The sequence below is a fragment of the Vigna umbellata genome, chromosome 3, assembly GCF_029865625.1.
Source record: "Vigna umbellata cultivar VRB3 chromosome 3, Vumbellata_1.0, whole genome shotgun sequence".
Lineage (NCBI taxonomy): Eukaryota > Viridiplantae > Streptophyta > Magnoliopsida > Fabales > Fabaceae > Vigna > Vigna umbellata.
In genome coordinates this window covers 22,671,554-22,690,743 of record NC_142167.1, presented here as the reverse complement: position 1 = coordinate 22,690,743, position 19,190 = coordinate 22,671,554, and the positions used below count along the sequence as shown (strand labels likewise).

At 32.1% G+C, this 19,190-nt stretch overlaps 3 protein-coding genes across 5 annotated transcripts; 2 read left to right on the top strand and 1 right to left on the bottom strand.

Annotated features, from left to right (window-relative positions):
• Positions 1-14: 14 nt before the first annotated feature.
• Positions 15-5,636, bottom strand: LOC124828051 (vacuolar fusion protein CCZ1 homolog B-like). 3 transcript variants are annotated; one of them, XM_088110675.1, is made up of 10 exons: positions 5,362-5,636; positions 5,162-5,255; positions 3,871-4,054; positions 3,725-3,769; positions 3,511-3,620; positions 3,276-3,371; positions 2,721-3,179; positions 1,476-1,631; positions 1,042-1,271; positions 15-308 (listed from the first exon to the last, which is right to left on the bottom strand). In XM_088110675.1, the coding sequence occupies exons 1-10, from the start codon at positions 5,529-5,531 to the stop codon at positions 278-280; spliced, it is 1,575 nt and encodes a 524-aa protein (XP_087966801.1). In that variant the 5' UTR covers positions 5,532-5,636; the 3' UTR covers positions 15-277. The 3 variants fall into 3 exon arrangements, with proteins under 3 accessions (XP_087966801.1, XP_047157223.2, XP_047157224.2); XM_047301267.2 differs by having other exon boundaries at positions 3,731-3,769; XM_047301268.2 differs by lacking the exon at positions 3,725-3,769 and having other exon boundaries at positions 5,362-5,634.
• Positions 5,637-11,506: 5,870 nt separating this feature from the next.
• LOC124828049 (purple acid phosphatase) lies at positions 11,507-14,850 on the top strand. Its single transcript, XM_047301264.2, has 8 exons — positions 11,507-12,101; positions 12,454-12,654; positions 12,796-12,907; positions 13,006-13,235; positions 13,395-13,533; positions 13,920-14,140; positions 14,246-14,367; positions 14,481-14,850. The coding sequence occupies exons 1-8, from the start codon at positions 11,934-11,936 to the stop codon at positions 14,680-14,682; spliced, it is 1,395 nt and encodes a 464-aa protein (XP_047157220.2). The 5' UTR covers positions 11,507-11,933; the 3' UTR covers positions 14,683-14,850.
• A 639-nt stretch (positions 14,851-15,489) lies between these two features.
• LOC124828047 (purple acid phosphatase-like) lies at positions 15,490-18,823 on the top strand. Its single transcript, XM_047301261.2, has 8 exons — positions 15,490-15,941; positions 16,309-16,512; positions 16,654-16,765; positions 16,864-17,093; positions 17,249-17,387; positions 17,740-17,960; positions 18,166-18,287; positions 18,401-18,823. The coding sequence occupies exons 1-8, from the start codon at positions 15,774-15,776 to the stop codon at positions 18,594-18,596; spliced, it is 1,392 nt and encodes a 463-aa protein (XP_047157217.1). The 5' UTR covers positions 15,490-15,773; the 3' UTR covers positions 18,597-18,823.
• The last annotated feature ends 367 nt before the right edge of the window (positions 18,824-19,190 follow it).

Below are 19,190 nucleotides of genomic sequence, written 5' to 3'. Positions count from 1 at the left end.
CGTTGTGTATTAGATGTCCAAAAATAAAGTTTTTTTTAAACATTACCAAAAAACAATTTCTCTGAGAATTGACTAAATTTCTTATTAGAAAAAAAAGGTGGTATAAATTGATTATACTTAAAATATACATAGAGATATACACACAGCAGTATTCTATCTTCCTTTCTTGAATTTACTGATGAGAAAATTCAACGGTGGAAAACTTCTCGACCTTATTGGGGAAAACAAGTTAGAAGACCTAACGTGTTATTTCCGGGATACGCATGCTTGGTTTTCTCTAGTCCAGTGAAAATGCTCCATCGCAATACCTGCCATGCCCAACAAAAAAGAAAAATTATAATTCGTGTTTTCAGACCGTTTTGGGATGTTCAGATTTTGTTGGTATTATCAAACTTCTCAATATCTGCAGATGGATATCTAACAGAAGGTGGAAAATAATACCAGCGAAGAATATTTTTCATCAAGGTAAAAAAAAAATGCTTCAAATTTAAAAGATGTTATGCTAGTATGTTCATATCGTAGCTTAAATTCGAAAGTTGAAATTAAAATAGGAGCTTCAAATTTAAATTTGTTTGAAAGTATATAATGATTTTAAGCTTGGGAGTTACTTCTAAGCTAAAAGTTTTTGGTAAACGAAATTTTGTATTCTGAAATAAAATAAAAAAGGAATAAGTATAAACTAAAATTTTCTAACTAGCTTTCTTAAACACTCCTTTAGAACATTTTTTTCATTTAAAACAAAAATTGTTGTTTTAAAAAGATTTTTAAAAAATCTGTTAGGGCCACAATTCCTTTTAAGAGAAGTTTACTTTGAGATTTTTTTTTTCTTTTTTCTATTAAGTTTGAATATGAAAAGAAAAAAATATATAAAATGTTGTTTTCACCGTTTTCTGTACGAAACTTTACACATTTTTGTTAATAAAAGTGAAAATATAAACATAAAATGCATAAAAAAACGCTTTATCAATAAGGATAGGATAGGATAGCAATTTGAGCATAGGAAGTACACTATTAACCACACTAAAGATAGAAATAGCATACCTGTCGCTAAACTTCTCAACAGCATCTGAGGCATATAGAAGGGTTTCACTGGCTTTCTCTAGAACCATATAAAGCTCCTTCCCTCTTGTGACTCGAGAAATAACCCATGCATTGTTTTTTGTTCTAATGCACATCTCTAAATCTTTTTCAAAATTACAGCCATCCAGTTTCGCTCTTCTCTTTTCCAACTCCACCTCTTGCCTAAGCTTATTCATGGCAAGCAAGGACTCCTGTACCAACCAAAAAAAGGAACTAAGTTTAAAATTTTTGCAAGTGTCAGCTCACACAGGCAATGAGAGCTCTGGTGACATGACCATTATAGTGCCGAACTCAAAAAAAGTGTCACCAGGATCATGAATAACAAGTTATACTTTCACATTGACTAAATATAATTCGAAAAACAAATCAGAACACAGTCAGATGCCAACACACACCTTTGTTAAAGTTGTTACTTTTGTTGCTGGAGAAGCCCTCGATACATTTCTATCACCATCTACTAGTAAGTAGCGGTACCCACCGACGTGATATGCATTCTCACCACCCCATCCTTTGGATAGCTTCTCTTCAACTTTCAATATCTGAAGTGATGCCTGATGTATTCAACCAAAAAAAGAAAAAAGTGTGATCAGAGAAAAAGATACATTTGCTAAACATATCGGTTCAATTTCATGAGCTTTCCAACTGAAGCTGCACAGTACATTGTCAAACAGAGATTATCAGATAATTAAGCAGATCAAAGTAGTGCCTTGTTCAGTGATGAATAATTAGCAACAGATAAAAAAATGAGCATTCAAAAATATTAAATACTAGTGACTGTTTTAAAATAGCCATATAAGTATTCTGCTTCATGAGCACATGATAATACATGTCTCAACGTCGTATTAATCCAGTAAGCACCAGAAATTTTGGAGTTCAATTAATGATTATTACAAGAAAAACAAGTGCATACAATTTCTTTTCCTTAAGTAGTATATTACTACCCTTATATACTTAGTCAATAATATCATCATCCATTTATATATCTTCCTGTTCTTGATAGCTCCGTATTGTCACATGAAACCCTTATAACAGGAGTCATTAATCCAAAAAAATACAAGACTATTATTATTCTAAGGAACTATGAGCATTTACTAACAACTTTCCTCAATTGCATGGCTTCATATATAATGTCTGATATCATGATGATCATTCACATAAAGCAACAGAAGAGTAAAAATGAGAAAACAACACAATCCCACTAGAATAAACAAGCACAATAATCTGTAATCCCTCTCTTAATGAAATGTTCTTTCATGGGAATCACCAAACACGTTCAAACCTTGTAAGTAAGCTACAAAGAGAATTCAATAATCTAGTGACAACAATATTTTCACAGTATTAAAGACTGTGCCTGGATTGAGAGGACCATTTCAGAAGGGAAATGAAAAGTAACTTTTGTCCACTCTCCAAAGATCGGGAATTCTTTTACGTAAAAGGGAAAAGAATGGAAGTAGTACACAGTAATTGCATTATACATGTACAGGAAAAAGAGGTCCTATCAATGAATTGTCGTGCATGGAGTTGAAGTTGAACCCTAAATGATATAATATAAATCACTAGAATGTTAAGTCAGTTCATAGTGTTGAAAAGCTTAACAGAATCATTAGAAAACAAAAAATAAACCATTTTAGAAGACTAACGTTTTCAATAATTTGCCGCCTCACTTCCGACACACCTTGCTCCCCATTAGGTACAGCTGATACAGGAATCATAAGCATTAAAGTAAGGCTTCTATGCTGGTAAACACAGAGGTACATTTTCTCTCCTGTCTGTTGAAGCCAAACTGTGGGAGTGGCAAACACCCACGTACCAACTTCTGCACCCCATAAATCAGTGACAAGATAACCATCTTTTCCTTTAGACCATTTGTCACTCTGTAAGGGCCTCACAACATGATAGTGGTTATCTTCACCAGATGATATATCAGATGTGCCATATAAACTTTCAGACAGAGAGTTTGGATGGGCCGAGTTAGACTCAATGGCAACATTGGATGCAGTACTTCCTTTCCTTAAGTAGGACCATGAACTTGATCCAGAAGATAAAGCATGGGGAGTCAACCTTAGCACCGCATATGTGAATAAATTTATGGTATCATCCTGATAACATAGTCAAGGATAATTAAGTAACTTAATGAATGACCAATAGTTCTGCCCAATCAAGTTCAGTGAAAAAATTGTACTGATAAACCATACAGGAGATAAAGTTGTGGACACTAGCAGGTCTTGAAATAAAATCAAAGAATCACAGAGACTGTTCCCAGCAGACGATTCAAGCACCCTGACAAGGGACTGCAAAAACAAGACAGAACAACATCAACATTCCAAACTTCCTCTTTCATCAAAGCCAGCGGCAAATAAATAGTCAATAGCTTAAGTGGCCACCAGATCCAAAGGGTGGAATGAAAACGCAACTTTAAACATTTCTAACCTGAACCTCAATTGCAGCCTCCCGACCAATTGTCAGCATCTGCACAGTTCCACGTTCCTTAAGGCAATCACGGAAGGATGGTAAAAGAAGCTTTCTCCCCGCAAGAAAATCTGCCTCAAAGAGAAAATTCATAATTAAGGTTTGAGAGACAGCTACTTCAGCATCAGTCAGGTAGCACAGAGCCAAAGGAAACCATTTGATACAGCAACTTCACCATTACCACAGCAGCAATTATCCCACGGAGACCGGTTTTTACAAGCTGACAATTATGACTTACAATGAAATATTTTGAATCATAACTCCAATGAAAAATATAATGATGTATCAATTTCATAGGCATGCAATTGTGTGATGACTTACCCCTCAGATAATCCATGATAAAGGAATATAAATGTCGTCTTGTTAGTTCTCCACCAGGTTCTTTCTCCAGCATTCCTCGAACAGATCCATGAAACATTATAAAAAGTGAGTGAATTTCCTTGAGAACTTTTCTTAATGCATCATCTCTCCAGATAGGCTCTGAGTCATTGCTTTTCTCCACCAACTACAAGGTAACAACCTCATATTACTGCAAATTGCACATAGGTGAAGCAACGTTGTGGAAAATGACAACATCTGCACTTCAGTAACCTAGTCCTTAAAAAAATTTATTCCTTCCCATTAAATATTTAACTGAGGAAACAAAAATGTAATGAATGAAATAGTCCTAAAAGGTATAAATTTAATTGAAATGCATTGACAAGGGAAAGGTTTTCTATACCTTCGTTCAGTCACGTATCATCATATATGACAGTGTAAAAACTTTACATTAATATAACAGTTAAACTCCAAAGTTACTGGATGAATTACATCTCTGACCTTTAGATTGCATAATGAATAACACATCATCAGATGGGAGCAATATCCCACTATTTGTATTCATAAATTGGCTAATTAGGGGTTGAGTTTTGATCTAATGATAACAAGTTTCTGTAGCTAGCTTCATAGACCCCATTTCGTAAGAAGCAATTAGTATTCCGTATGTACAGTGTAGCAACAGATGTAAGCACAGAACAAACCTCAAATCAGTGAGTGGTTTGAAGAGACCTGTATGTGAGCTCTGTTGCGACCTTAGCATTAATAACAAAAGATTTCCCACAAAGTTTCAAAAATATTATTTCTTGAATATTGTAAAGGAAGAAAAAAAAAATCTATTTCTTGGTGTATAAAACTATTAACCTATATTTATTCATTTGGCAATGCATTTGATTGCAAGCTTTTACTCACTGAGCTGATAACTCTATCGTTATAGTCGTTATTTTTAGTAGTTAGTTAAGTAGTCATAATCAAATTACTTAGCTGATGACAACTAACTACCTGGGCATGAAGTAAGGCAATTCTCACTTTTAATAGGTAATCGCAATTCTCCTTCTCTGTATTTTTCTATACGAACAAAATCTCGAGGTTTTTTCTATTACCGAGCTCGTGCAATTTGATATTCTTCAAGCTCTTTAGATTTCCTAGTATCTTGTGTTCTATTAACAACCGTATCAACTATTTAACAGTGTGAATAACTGAATTAGAGTCTTCTACTCAAGTGAACGAACAGATACATACATACATACATACCCGAATTCCAACCAATGTGAATGAAAAGAAAAAAAAAACGGACCATGACCATCCAGATATCAGGTTCGGCCTCGTGGAAAACGTGAGAATGTCGCTCAGCTTCGATGACCTCGCAAGCAGCCTCGGGAGAAAAGATTCTGCAAAATTGAGCGGACAAATGAACGAATCAATGAATCATCAATTAATTAATGTCTTGAATAATTTAAAAAGCAAACAGACAGTAAAATGAATACATAACCTAACCTTGTGAAAGTGATGAGTCCTTCGCTGAGACCAATGACGGAAAGTTGCTTGGAGAAAGGCAAGCCCGCTGGGAAGAAGAAGAGGATCTTATCAAGCTCTTGGCCCTCATGTTGCCCTCTTCTCAGATCAAAAATGCATAATTGTATCGATTCGTTCGAAGACACGCCCATCGCCAACAACTTCGCTTTCTCCTTCTTCACCCTTCCCTCAAATCAAAACTCAACTCAACTGAATCAACCACTACCACTGTGTGTAGTTTATTCTGGGGCCAATTTTTTCACAATTTTCATAATGTTGTCCAAATAAAATAAAAAAGTTATGTTTGCATAAACCAAAAGTAATTATTTGACCCAAAAAAAAAATTAAGGCCAATATTATAAGTCTAATTAAAAAATATAAAACAAATAAAAATTTACGTATCTTCTCAGCACTTTTTTACTTTTTTTTTTACATAAACATTAAATAAACTCGTGTATAACATTCATAAAAGTGCTTATATAAACATTTATAAGAGAGAATAAAGACTTTTTATGGAGTAATTATTACTCTTAATTTATTATTTTGAGAATCTTCAATTTTATCCTATTTAGGTGTAAACAATAATAAAAAATTTCAACAATTATCGTCATACAAAACATTTTTCATAATTTTCTTATAAAATATTTTATTAATCAAAAAAAACATTTTTAAAAAAAAATCACAATGGATCAATAAAAAATAACAAATTAAAATTGAATTAAGAGATATAAAAACCATTATAAAACACAAATGTAAGACTAACTACTACAAGAATAAAAAATTAAATGGGCACCACAAGAAGGGTTTTATTAATTACGTATATGTAAAATTGAAATCATGATAAAGAATAGTACTAACACTTTGAATCAATAATCCATTTAAACAAATAATTTATAGAAATAGAAAGAAAAAATGTTGAAAAATTGACTAGTACATAAAATAGACATAATCATATCACTAGAAGCAAAACATTATAGTGTTTTTATCCATAACATCCATTAGAGGAAACAAAAATTATTGGAATCAAGTGAGCCTACCATGTTAATGCATGTTTTATGTTTATGAATTTTTTTTTAAGGTATTTTTCAATTCCAACAAGAAAACTATTTACTTAATGGTAAGAAAAACTGATTATTTTACTTATTAATTCATGACTATATATGATAAAAATTTATCATAGACAATATATAATGATAAAATGGAAAATATACGTAAATTTTTAATTATAGTGATGATGATTAGGATAATAATAATCATGATAATTTTATGTAAATAATAATACTGATAGAAATAATATTATCAATAATAAAAATAATTATAATTAATAATAGAATAATGATACTTTAACAACATTTTTTTTATAATATTTTACGTGTCATTCTATAATTGGTGTAAAATTATTTTACAATCAATAATAATAATTATAAACACAACCAATTACAGAATAACACGTAAATGATGTTAAAATATTGTCAAAGTATCATTATCTTTGATAATAATCCATAACGATGTTTGGTGAGAATTTGATAAATATGCTAAAAATAAGAAAAAACTGTATTGATAAATTGTTCCCCAATAGAAAGAGAGAAATCAAGTGGTTTGTCAAATCACGACTGCTGCAAATGGATAGTGTGAAAGTCATAACCAACAACAACCCAACAAGAAGAAGTCCTAATTTGACTTCAAAATTTCCAATTCTACCGTGAGTGCATATGTATACTCGTTTTTTGGTATTACATCATGTCCCCCTTTTATAATTTTAATTTTTTTTAAAAAAAATCAAGAATGCACTAAATTACTTTCCATAATAGCTTTTTGTTTTATATTACATAAATATTTAATTATTTCATAACGGCATTTTATTTTGTTTTAATAAGAATATTATTCAAAAGAAAACTATATTTATTAAGTTTTTCTAGGGGAGATACACTTTTTATTTTATTTTTTTCTTCTTGCATGTTATTTTTTTTATCCATAATAACATAAATAGTTAATATCGTAAGAAAAACAAAAGTTTACTTAACGAAAACAGACAAAGGAAGTTTTGTCATACGAAAACATTAACCATGACCAAAACAACGAGGAGTTTTCATGCCAATAAGAACACGCACAGAGACAAGGGAAAACCAGTTCAACGTTCAACAGTATGCAGGCGTTTGTTGAAAGTCTTTTAAAAAAAGAAAAGACAAGTCTACGTACATATTTAAATGTTAAAAGTAATATCATATAAAAAATAAATTTTAAATCTAATTTAATTTTAAAAATTCGATTTTAAAGTAAAATTGGTATTCATTTACATATTCAATCCTACCATAGTTAATATATACATTTCGTATGAGATTGAATATTAATAAAATTTTGTTACAATAAATTTTAATGTATTATTATTCGATATGATGTTAAAAAGTAAATTTAAATATGTTTCGGTCCTACAAATTTCCTTGTATATGTTATAAAATAACCTTACAGGAATACTTTTTGATAACAATAAGAATGTCCTGTGTCTGAATAAAAAAATGTTTTATTTCTTTTTCATGTCACACTCGGTGAAGCAGTGGTTGTATTCAAGTATTTGTTGACGAGTCCATAGTAATTGATAGCATTAAAATTTTCGGGCTAATTAACTCATGCATGAGCGTGTCTATCATGTAAATATTTTATCATATTATTGGTGTTATTATTATATTCAAAAACCATGTGAAGAAAGCAGAAAAGAGTTGAGAAGGAACAATTATAAATACTAATGCAATAGAAGCAAACAGAAAGCATATACATACATATACTTTTGAAGAAGATGGCTTCGTGTTATGATTTCTTTCTTTCACGGAAATTTGGTAAAATGGCAAAGCGTCTCTTTGGATGGGCTGATAATGATAAGTCTCAAACTCTGCCTCAGCCATCAAAATCTCGTAAGTGTATTTGCTGTTTCAAACTTTGTTTCCTTTTCTTCTTAAAGTACCCAGAAATACTGTTTCCTTGTGCTGATACTTGTGTTTGTTTCTGAGCAGAAGTTAGAATTTTGACACGAGACGATCCACGAGGATTTAATTATTAGTAGTAACATGTAGCAGCAGCTGCAGCATCTGTCACAGATTATCTATGATAAATTTAGATTTATGTTACTTACTTCATACTTCACTTCAATGGATTTGGAAAAGAGTGATTGAATGAATTTGAAAAATTTAAAAGTAAATATTTTGTTGTTTATTTGAGTGGAATTTGGAGATAAGTGAGAGTGAATTTGGAAGTAAAATTTGTGAGAATTAGTGTAGAATTTGATTGATGTGACAGATTAAAAGAATTTACTTCCAAATTCACTTTCACTTACTTCCAAAATCCACTCAAATAAAGAACAAAAAATTTATCTTCAAATCCTCTCAAATCCATTCAATCACTCTTTCCCAAATCATTCAAGTGAACAATAAGTTAATATTTAGCTTCTTTCTTCCTTAAGTTTTAGGTCGTTAACCATTCGAGTGAAGTTGTATCTTCTCTTTGGCTTCTCCTGTATAATAGTTGTAATTAAATTGATGAAGCAATAAATTTACTTATATTAGGGTTATGAAAATCTAGATAATAGTTTGATGAGTAATTCTTTATGACATATTTTTACATTCATTTAACACAGAGTATAAGAATAAAATTGTTATAAAAATGTAAATTTTGTATGTTTTAAAAAAGAATGTCAAATAAATGTAAAAGATTTAGATATATAAAAAATATTTTTCTAATTTGATTATTGTCGTTGTTTTTAGAAGTAATTCAACCCAGCGAGACCATGCTTGTGAAAATGGCTAACTAAAAGATGCCTCTTTCAATAATTAACCTGAAACCCTCAATTGAAAAATGTGTTATGAATAAATAATGAAATAGTACCAACCACATGTGACAATTTTATATGCAACAACACACATGTACTAAAAATACGTGCACCGGGAAAGTGTATCATAAACTTGTTGATTTATAACTAAATATTTTTATTCAGAATAATTTTTATATATATTGAAATAAACAAAGTTTACCCTAAAATTGTTGAGTATAAAGTTATAAAATTATGTATATTATGGTTATTATTTTATAATTTATTAAATTACTATATATATATATATATATAATTATAAAAATAATAGAATTAATAAACATATATATTTTCCTCTTTTCTCTGGATTACGTTATATACAAGAAAGACTAATCAACCACATATACCATATTCTTCTTTTCAAATGGAAAAAGTTCAAATTGTGTATGGGTTTGAAACATTATACATTCCAAATTACCATCTACAATTATTTTAAATTATCTAATTTATAAATACATTCCAAATTTTACAAACAATAATTCAAAAATATATTTTAAATTATACAATTTAAAAAATCATATAATTTAGAATATATTTTAAATTGAAAACTCATAAATGCATAAATGGAGAGGGGAAAAAACGAGAGCCCAGATTCCATAGGAACTTTTAGAGGGCCATCACAATCAACAACTCCTGCTGGGAAAGATTTAGAAATTTTTAACTTTGAAAAATAAACCCAACAATTAATAATTAATAATTTACTATAATATTTCTCGTATACCATTAAATAGGTTATTAATAAATCTAATAGCAAAATTAATAATTTAATTAAAAAATTTATCAACACATATTTAACTTACTAATATTAATTGTTAATACTCAACATATTATTTAAACAAACACGTTTAACTTTATAACTCACTATATAATATTCTTACCCACATTTTAAATTTCATACTAAAATTATTATTAAGTATGATTTGAATTAATAATCGTTTTCGACTTTATAACTTATTACTATATATAGTAACTTAAATCACCATTTCAAAACTTGTATTTAAAATTTAACCTTTGATATCATAAATATTTTTATTATTTTTACGTAAGCATAATTTGAAAATAAGTATTAATTATTTTTATTATTCATAATTATACTTTAGAACATTTTTAATATACTAAAAAGTTCAAATTAAATATTAACAACCATTCTTATAAACTCTTAACTCTCACTAAAATATTTTACAATATTAATTAATTATTTCTATATCATTTTTCAAAACTATATTAAATATATTAATTATGTAAAAAAGTAAAACTACGATCAATATAACTTTATTAGAAAATGAAGAAAAAGATAAAAATCATATCGGAGTTCGGCTTCAGTCAGGTAGCACGCGCAATATAGGTAGTTTTTCAAGATTGGCTATTTATGTAAACAAATTCCAAAAGATTTATTGTGCAACCTTTATTTAAAAAAGGTATATATATATATATATATATATATATATATATATATATATATATATATATATATATATATATATATATATATATAAATAGAAAAAAAAGTTTCTCATGATAGTATTCAATAAAATTTTAAAAAATATAATTTGACACACATAATTTTTTGACACCGCTATTTTTTATTTTCTTTTTTCTAAAAACTATAAAAATTCATTTTTTATAACTATTTTATTTTTATTTTTGTTAGATATATTAAATGAATGTAAATATATGAGATCCGACCGTTAGCTTAAAAAATATCATTTTTACATGTTCAAAGATTAGATAAAAATTTGTAGACGCTGCAGAAAAACTGTTTGATGAATTGAAATTTTTGGGTGACAGGGATGATTTGATATGGTGTGACCCTTTGTGTTTTCAGAGTGACATTGAAAAACACAACGAGTGAATCTAATCTAAAAACGACTAAAAAAAGATTCCGAGACAACGTTTGATGCCAAATATAGAACAGTGATCATAGTGTTAGTGGGGTTGTCCGGTCAATTCGGGCAACTTGAATGGTGTAAACGCCATTTCCAAATCTATTCTCAAATCATATGCTGCAAAATACTTATTGCATTTCAAAGTCAATTTTTTCAGCCATCATCGACACAATTGCATCAAAAATCTTGCAAACAATGTCCTTTTCACGTGTGAAGAAGACAGAGAGATGGAGAGAGAGAAAAGAAACAGGAATAATCCTACGGGTTTTGATCATAAGTCCATGGTGTTGCATCTTATAACAGGTCTAAAAGGATCGTGATTATCTTAATGAAGATTTGCTAAACAATATTATCATATATTTAACGATGATTAGTAGAATTAGCGAGAGAATCGACAGAAAAATATACTTGCATGATGTGACCTGATAGCAACACGGATCCATGAATATTATTATTATTATTATAAATATTTTACAGTAAGTATTTTACCCGTACTGCTATCAGCCACAGCCATAACTAAATCGAACACATTGGTTTGTTTTTTCGGTCCATGCCGTTATCGTAGACTCCGCGGTTTCTTGTGTTTTCTTTTTTGAAGAAAACTATGGACAACGTTGCAAGCTTCATGGTCCCGTTGTCGAGTTGACCTTTAATCTGGATATTCCTTGTTATATGCCATTCGTAGCAATTAGTAAACCCTTGTTATTATTATTATTAACAAATTGATTGCATTGGATTGAAAGTGAAATAATAAATAGGCTATCCGAGTGTTGCGACCTGGATCAGTAGCATCAGAGGGTTTGAGCAAAATGGGTGTTGTGGAGGGTCTCTTAGCTTTAGCTTTGGTTCTGAATGCGGTTGTGGTGTGTAATGGAGGCTCAAGCAGCCTCTTCACTAGGAAAATCGAGAAGACTGTGGATATGCCGCTTGACAGTGATGTTTTTTCCGTTCCTCCTGGTTATAATGCTCCTCAGCAAGTACATACTCTACCTTCTCTGGTTTTGTTGTTTTTTGATTCTGTTTCTATGTAAGATAGGAAAGGATTTACTTACACTGGAGTTGAGAAAAAATGGTGAATGATTCTTTGCTTAGTTAATCAATTACTGTGTTGCTGTTGCTGCTTCATCCGCTACTTGAACTGTTTTTTGTGTTTTGGAATTTCACTTTAAGAAAGTGAGTTGATATGATATTCCATAGAAATCTTTAGGATGCATATTTTGGAGATGAAATTCAAGTACTCTTTTGGATACTTTTGCATTTTGTGACCCTTTGGGAGTTTTTTTTTGTTTTGTTTGAATTGAATCAATGATAATGGCTGCTATACATAAGGTTCATATAACGCAAGGTGACCTTGTGGGGAGGGGGATGATAGTGTCATGGGTGACGATGGATGAACCGGGGTCGAGTGCAGTGCGTTACTGGAGTGAGAACAGTGGGGAGAAGAAGATTGCAGAAGGAAAAATTGTTACTTATAGGTTCTTCAATTACTCATCTGGGTTTATTCATCACACCACCATCAGACATTTGGAGGTACTTCTCTTTTCCATTGTTTAAATGTTTTGTTGTTTGTTGTCCAGATGCAGAACAAGGAAGAGAAGCTTGTGAAAGAAAAGAAAAAGGGCATTTTGCTTTGTGAATAAATTGCTGATATGTGTGCTTGTTTCGTGGCAGTACAACACCAAATACTACTACGAAGTTGGACTTGGGAACACAACACGGCAGTTTTGGTTTGTTACTCCACCTGAAATTGGACCTGATGTACCATACACATTTGGTCTTATAGGTTAGTGTGTTTTATTAATTTGAGATAAAAAAGTGCTATATGTTTGTGTCTTAATAGACCAATATGTTTGTTGTAAACTGGTGTGGCATTATTTGTAGGGGATCTCGGTCAGAGTTTTGATTCAAATGTGACTCTTTCTCACTACGAATTGAGTCCAAGAAAAGGAGAAACTGTACTGTTTGTTGGAGACCTCTCTTATGCTGATAACTACCCGAATCATGATAATGTGAGGTGGGATACTTGGGGAAGGTTTGCAGAAAGAAGTGTTGCATATCAACCATGGATTTGGACTGCAGGGAACCATGAACTTGATTTTGCTCCAGAAATTGTAAGCTTCTCAGACCAATTCACTTTATCTGGTTTCAACTATCTGAAAAACTTCCTTTTGTTTTTCTCAACGAAAATTTTAACTTTGGTGTAATGCATTTTCCCAGTCCAAATTTTGGTAAGATGAGAGATTTTAATATTGATGAACACTGTGTTGCAGGGTGAAACCGTACCTTTCAAGCCTTTCAGCCACCGTTACCATGTTCCTTACAAAGCATCTCAGAGCACTTCACCATTCTGGTATTCTATCAAGAGAGCTTCAGCACACATCATCGTCTTGTCCTCATATTCAGCATATGGTAATACCCTCCAACGTCTTTTGCATCATACATACTTTTCTATGATTTCAGATTAACTCAGTTTTGTTTGTAATAACTTCACTTAGGAATTAGCTATAATTTACAACAGAAAAATAAAATTATGCTAAATAATTTCGGCTCTTAAGCCTGTATCTATCTTTATGTATCCACTTAATGTGGAACGTTGTTGTTTATCTAAAAGCATGATGTCGGTGTCCTTAAGTTCATGACCAACGACACTTACGTTAATAATCTGTGTGTGTATGTCTATTCAAACATATAAAGTTAAGTTCTTACTTCTGCCACTCTGTTCTTTTATTGGATTAAATGCACACCTACTTTGAAATTGGTAGCCCTTTTGTTATAATCATCTTCGTTATTCTCAGGCAAATATACGCCGCAATATATATGGCTTGAACAGGAGCTACCGAAAGTTAACAGGACAGAGACTCCTTGGTTGGTTGTTCTCATGCATTCACCTTGGTACAATAGCTACAATTATCACTACATGGAAGGAGAAACAATGAGAGTAATGTACGAAGCCTGGTTTGTGAAGTACAAGGTTGATGTCGTGTTTGCTGGTCATGTTCATGCCTACGAACGATCTGTAAGTGCTAGAATTTGACTTCATCTGAAATCTCTAATGCTTCTGAAATTCACTTCAATAATCTCTTTCGAATGGGTATATGATTAATGGGCTGCTATGTATCAGGAACGTGTTTCTAACATTGCATACAACGTCGTAAATGGCATTTGCACTCCTGTAAAAGATCAATCAGCTCCTGTATATATCACCATTGGTGATGGAGGAAACCTTGAAGGATTAGCAACCAAGTAAGCTCATCGAACGTAACATGATGATTCTTGTCACATTTCTCCTTACTTTTATGTCATTAAGTTTGAACAAGTATTTACAAAGTCTGACATGAACAACATTTGAACTGCAGCATGACAGAACCACAACCAGAGTATTCTGCATACCGAGAAGCCAGCTTTGGACATGCCATGTTTTCCATAAAGAACCGAACTCATGCTCACTACAGCTGGAACCGAAATCAAGATGGTCTCGCTGTGGAGGCTGATTCCGTTTGGTTTTTCAACCGATACTGGCACCCAGTTGATGATTCCACCGTTCATGTTTCACATTGACGCACACTTCCACTGATTTTAGTATAACAATGTATAATTTTATATCAATAAATTCGTCATTCGACAGCTAATTTGTGCCTATACCACCAACATTGATTATCAATGTCTCTCAATCTCTGTCACAGTTGATAAATACAAATTGCGTGCTTCTTCTATTTTTATGTATCATTTAGTAAAGAGTGTTTCTCCTGCACTTCTTTATATTTCTCCCTTTATATTTTTCCTGCATCCTCACATTCCAAAATTAACATTTTTAAACATATATCAAAATAAAAAGTCTTTCAATAAATTTCAAATCCCTTTGAAGAATTTTCAAAAACTTGAACAGATTACAAAATCCGTTAAAAAGAAAAGTGGGGTATAAAGTTTTTTAAAATGCAAGAAAAAGTTTTAGTACCTATAAAAAAATTGTTTGTAATTAGTCCCACTAATTTTCGAACTTGTTACTAATTTAAGGAACGATAAATGTGTAGTTGCATGCACAATGTTTCTGCTCATGGACACAGGGACCGAATATTAGAAGCAAAAGAGTAATAAGTCTTATGGTAGGGTTATACGGTTCATTCGGTCAACTTCAATGGTGTGAACGCCATTCCCCAGTCTATTCTCAACCATAAGCTGCAACCTTTATCTTCAAAGTCAACTTTTTCAGTCAACGTCAACATTATTGCAAAAAAATCTAGCCAACGATTTCTTTTTATATGAATGGAAGAGAAAGAGACAAAGAAAAAGGATGAACGGGTGTATGAGTGTGAGAGATAGAGAGAGAACTGAAAGAAATTATTACACATGCACGATGTGACCTGGAAGGAACACGGATCCTTCAAAATTACTGCTATAGATATTTTATCATTATTACTGTTATCAGTCACTGCCTTAACTAAACCGCAAGAAAACCATGGACAACGTTTTCAAGCTTCATGGTCCCATTGTCACGTTGACCCTTAATCTGAATATTGTGCCAGTCATAACAATTAGCAAACTTTTATTATTATTATTGTAATTATTTCACCGATTTCATTGGATTGAAATAATAAATAGGCGATCGAGTGTTTGGACTTGGATCAGTAGCATAACGGGGTTTGAGCGAAATGGGTGTTTTGGAGGGTCTCTTAGTTTTAAATTTGGTTCTGAATGTTGTTGTGGTGTGTAATGGAGGCACAAGCAGCCTCTTCGTTAGGAAAACCGAGTTATCTAACGATATGCCATTTGACAGTGATGTATTTTCTGTTCCTCCTGGTTATAATGCTCCGCAGCAGGTACATACTCTACCCTTTCTTCTTTTGTACCTTATTGGGTTTCCCTTGTTTTGTAATTTTGTTTCTATGTTGATGTAAGATAGCAGAAAACTTACTCTGGAGTTGAGAAAAATTGTGAATGATTCTTTGCTTAGTTAATCAATTACTGTGCTGCTGCTTCATTCGCTACTTGAACTGTTTTTTGTGTTTTAGAATTGGAATTTCCCTTTAACAAAGTGAGTTGATATGATATTCAATAGAAATCTTTAGGATACATATTTTGGAGATGAAATTCCAATTCCCTTTTTGATACTTTTGCATTTTGTGACCCTTTAGGGGTTTTTTCTTTGTTTGAATTGAATCAATGACAATGGCTGCTATGCATAAGGTTCATATAACGCAAGGTGACTATGTGGGGAGGGGGATGATAGTGTCATGGGTGACGATGGATGAACCGGGGTCGAGTGCAGTGCGTTACTGGAGTGAGAACAGTGGGAAGAAGAAGATTGCAGAAGGAAAAATTGTTACTTATAGGTTCTTAAATAATTACTCATCTGGGTTTATTCATCACACCACCATCAGACATTTGGAGGTACTTCTCTTTTCCATTATTTAAATGTTATGCTGTTTGTTGTCCAGATGGAGATCAAGGAAGAGAAGCTTGTGAGAGAAAAGAAAAAGGGCATTTTGGTTTGTGAATAAATTGCTGATATGTGTGCTTGTTTTGGGGCAGTACAACACCAAATACTACTACGAAGTTGGACTTGGCAACACAACACGGCAGTTTTGGTTTGTAACTCCACCTGAAATTGGCCCTGATGTTCCATACACATTTGGACTTATAGGTTAGTGTTTTTTATTAATTTGAGATAAAAAAGTGCTATATGTTTGTGTCTTAATAGGCCAATATGTTTGTTGTAAACTGGTGTGGCATTATTTGTAGGGGATCTCGGTCAGAGTTTTGATTCAAATGTGACTCTTTCTCACTATGAATTGAGTCCAAAAAAGGGACAAACTGTACTGTTTCTTGGAGACCTCTCCTATGCGGATCAGTACCCGAATCATGATAATGCGAGGTGGGATACTTGGGGAAGGTTTACAGAAAGAAGTGTTGCGTATCAACCATGGATTTGGACTGCAGGGAACCATGAACTTGATTACTATCCGGATGTAGTAAGCTTCTCAAACGAATTGACTCTATTTTGTTTCAACTATCTGAAAAACTCTGTGTTTTTCAACAATAAATCATAACTTTGGTGTGATGCATTTTCCCAGTCCAAATGTTGGTAAGAATAGAGTTTTTAACATAGATGAAAACTTTGTTGAAGGGTGTAACCGTACCTTTCAAGCCTTATTCCCATCGTTACCATGTTCCTTACAAAGCATCTCAGAGCACTTCACCCTTCTGGTATTCTATCAAGAGAGCTTCAGCGCACATCATTGTCTTGTCCTCATATTCAGCATATGGTAATTTCCTCCTACGTCTTTTGCATCATACATTAATTCTATGATTTTAGATTAACTGGGTTCTGTTTGTAATAATTTCACTTAACAATTAGCTATAATTTACGGCTGAAAGATGAAATTATGCAAAAATCATTTCAGCTCTTAGATCTGTATCTATCTATATGAATGTATCAACCTTCATGTGGAATGTTATTGTCTATCTACAAGCATGATGTCGGTTTCGTTAAGTTCTTGACCAACAACACTTAATCTGCGTGTCTGTTTCGTTTTGGATTCAATGCTCACCTTATCTGTGATGCCAATACTTTGAAAGTGGTAGCGCTTTTGTTATAATAATCATCGTTATTCTCAGGCAAATATACGCCACAGTATAGATGGCTTGAACAGGAGCTACCGAAAGTTAACAGGACAGAGACTCCTTGGTTGATTGTTCTCATGCATGCACCTTGGTACAATAGCTACAATCATCACTACATGGAAGGAGAAACAATGAGAGTAATGTTCGAAACCTGGTTTGTGGAGTACAAGGTTGATGTTGTGTTTGCTGGTCATGTTCATGCCTATGAACGATCTGTAAGTGCTAGAACTTGACTTCATTTGAAATTTCTAATTCTTCTGAAAGCCACCAATATCAATCATGTACCATCAGGCTTACAAGCTTGAAAACATATTCTGTTCGTAAAATTTAAGAAGGAAAACAACAACAAAAGTATTGCACAAATGCATTTTAATAATCTCTTTGGAATGAGTATATGATTGATGGGCTGCTATGTATCAGGAACGTGTTTCTAACATTGCATACAACGTTGTAAATGGCATTTGCACTCCTGTAAAAGATCAATCAGCTCCTGTATATATCACCGTTGGTGATGGAGGAAACCTTGAAGGCTTAGCAACCAAGTAAGCTCATTGAACGTAACATGATGATTCTTGTCAGATTTCTCCTTACTTTTATGTCATTAAGCTTGAACATGTATTTACTAAGTCTGATATGAACAACGTTTGAACTGCAGCATGACAGAACCACAACCTGAGTATTCTGCATACAGAGAATCCAGCTTTGGACATGCCATATTTTCCATAAAGAACCGAACGCATGCTCATTACAGCTGGAACCGAAATCATGATGGAATTGCTGTGGAGGCTGATTCCGTTTGGTTTTTCAATCGATACTGGCACCCAGTTGATGATTCCACTGTTCATGAGTGACATTAACGCGCACTTTCACTTTCATCAGTCGGCAACTATTTGCTGCCAATACCACCAACATTGATCTTCAATGTCTCTGAAATAGTTACAGTTGACAATTGCAAATCGCGTTCTTCTCTTCTGAAATTGCATGGAATAAAGTCCGAGTGAATTTTGAAAAATAATTTTGCAATTTAAATGTTAAAATTATGTTACAAATTGTATAATTTATAATTTTTTTAATTTAATTTCTTTATTTTGAATTAAACAATTACAAAATTAATGGATAACAAAAAAAGTTAAAATTTGTTTTCAGAGCAAAAGATAAAATTATGTTTCAGATTGCATAAGAACGCATCTTTTTGAAATATAAATTAGATGATGGTGTGCCTATTTCATTACCATATAATAGAAGAAGGGTACTATTGGAAATTTGAATTTCATGGGTTGCCTATGGAAGTTATAGTGAAAATATTTTATATAATTTCAATTAATGATTTGTGAATAATAAATACAATAATTAAGTATTTGTTAAGGTGATAATTATTTTTTAAAGAATTATTCAAAAATTTAATAATTCATATTTTTTATAAAAAATATTATTTCCTATTTTTA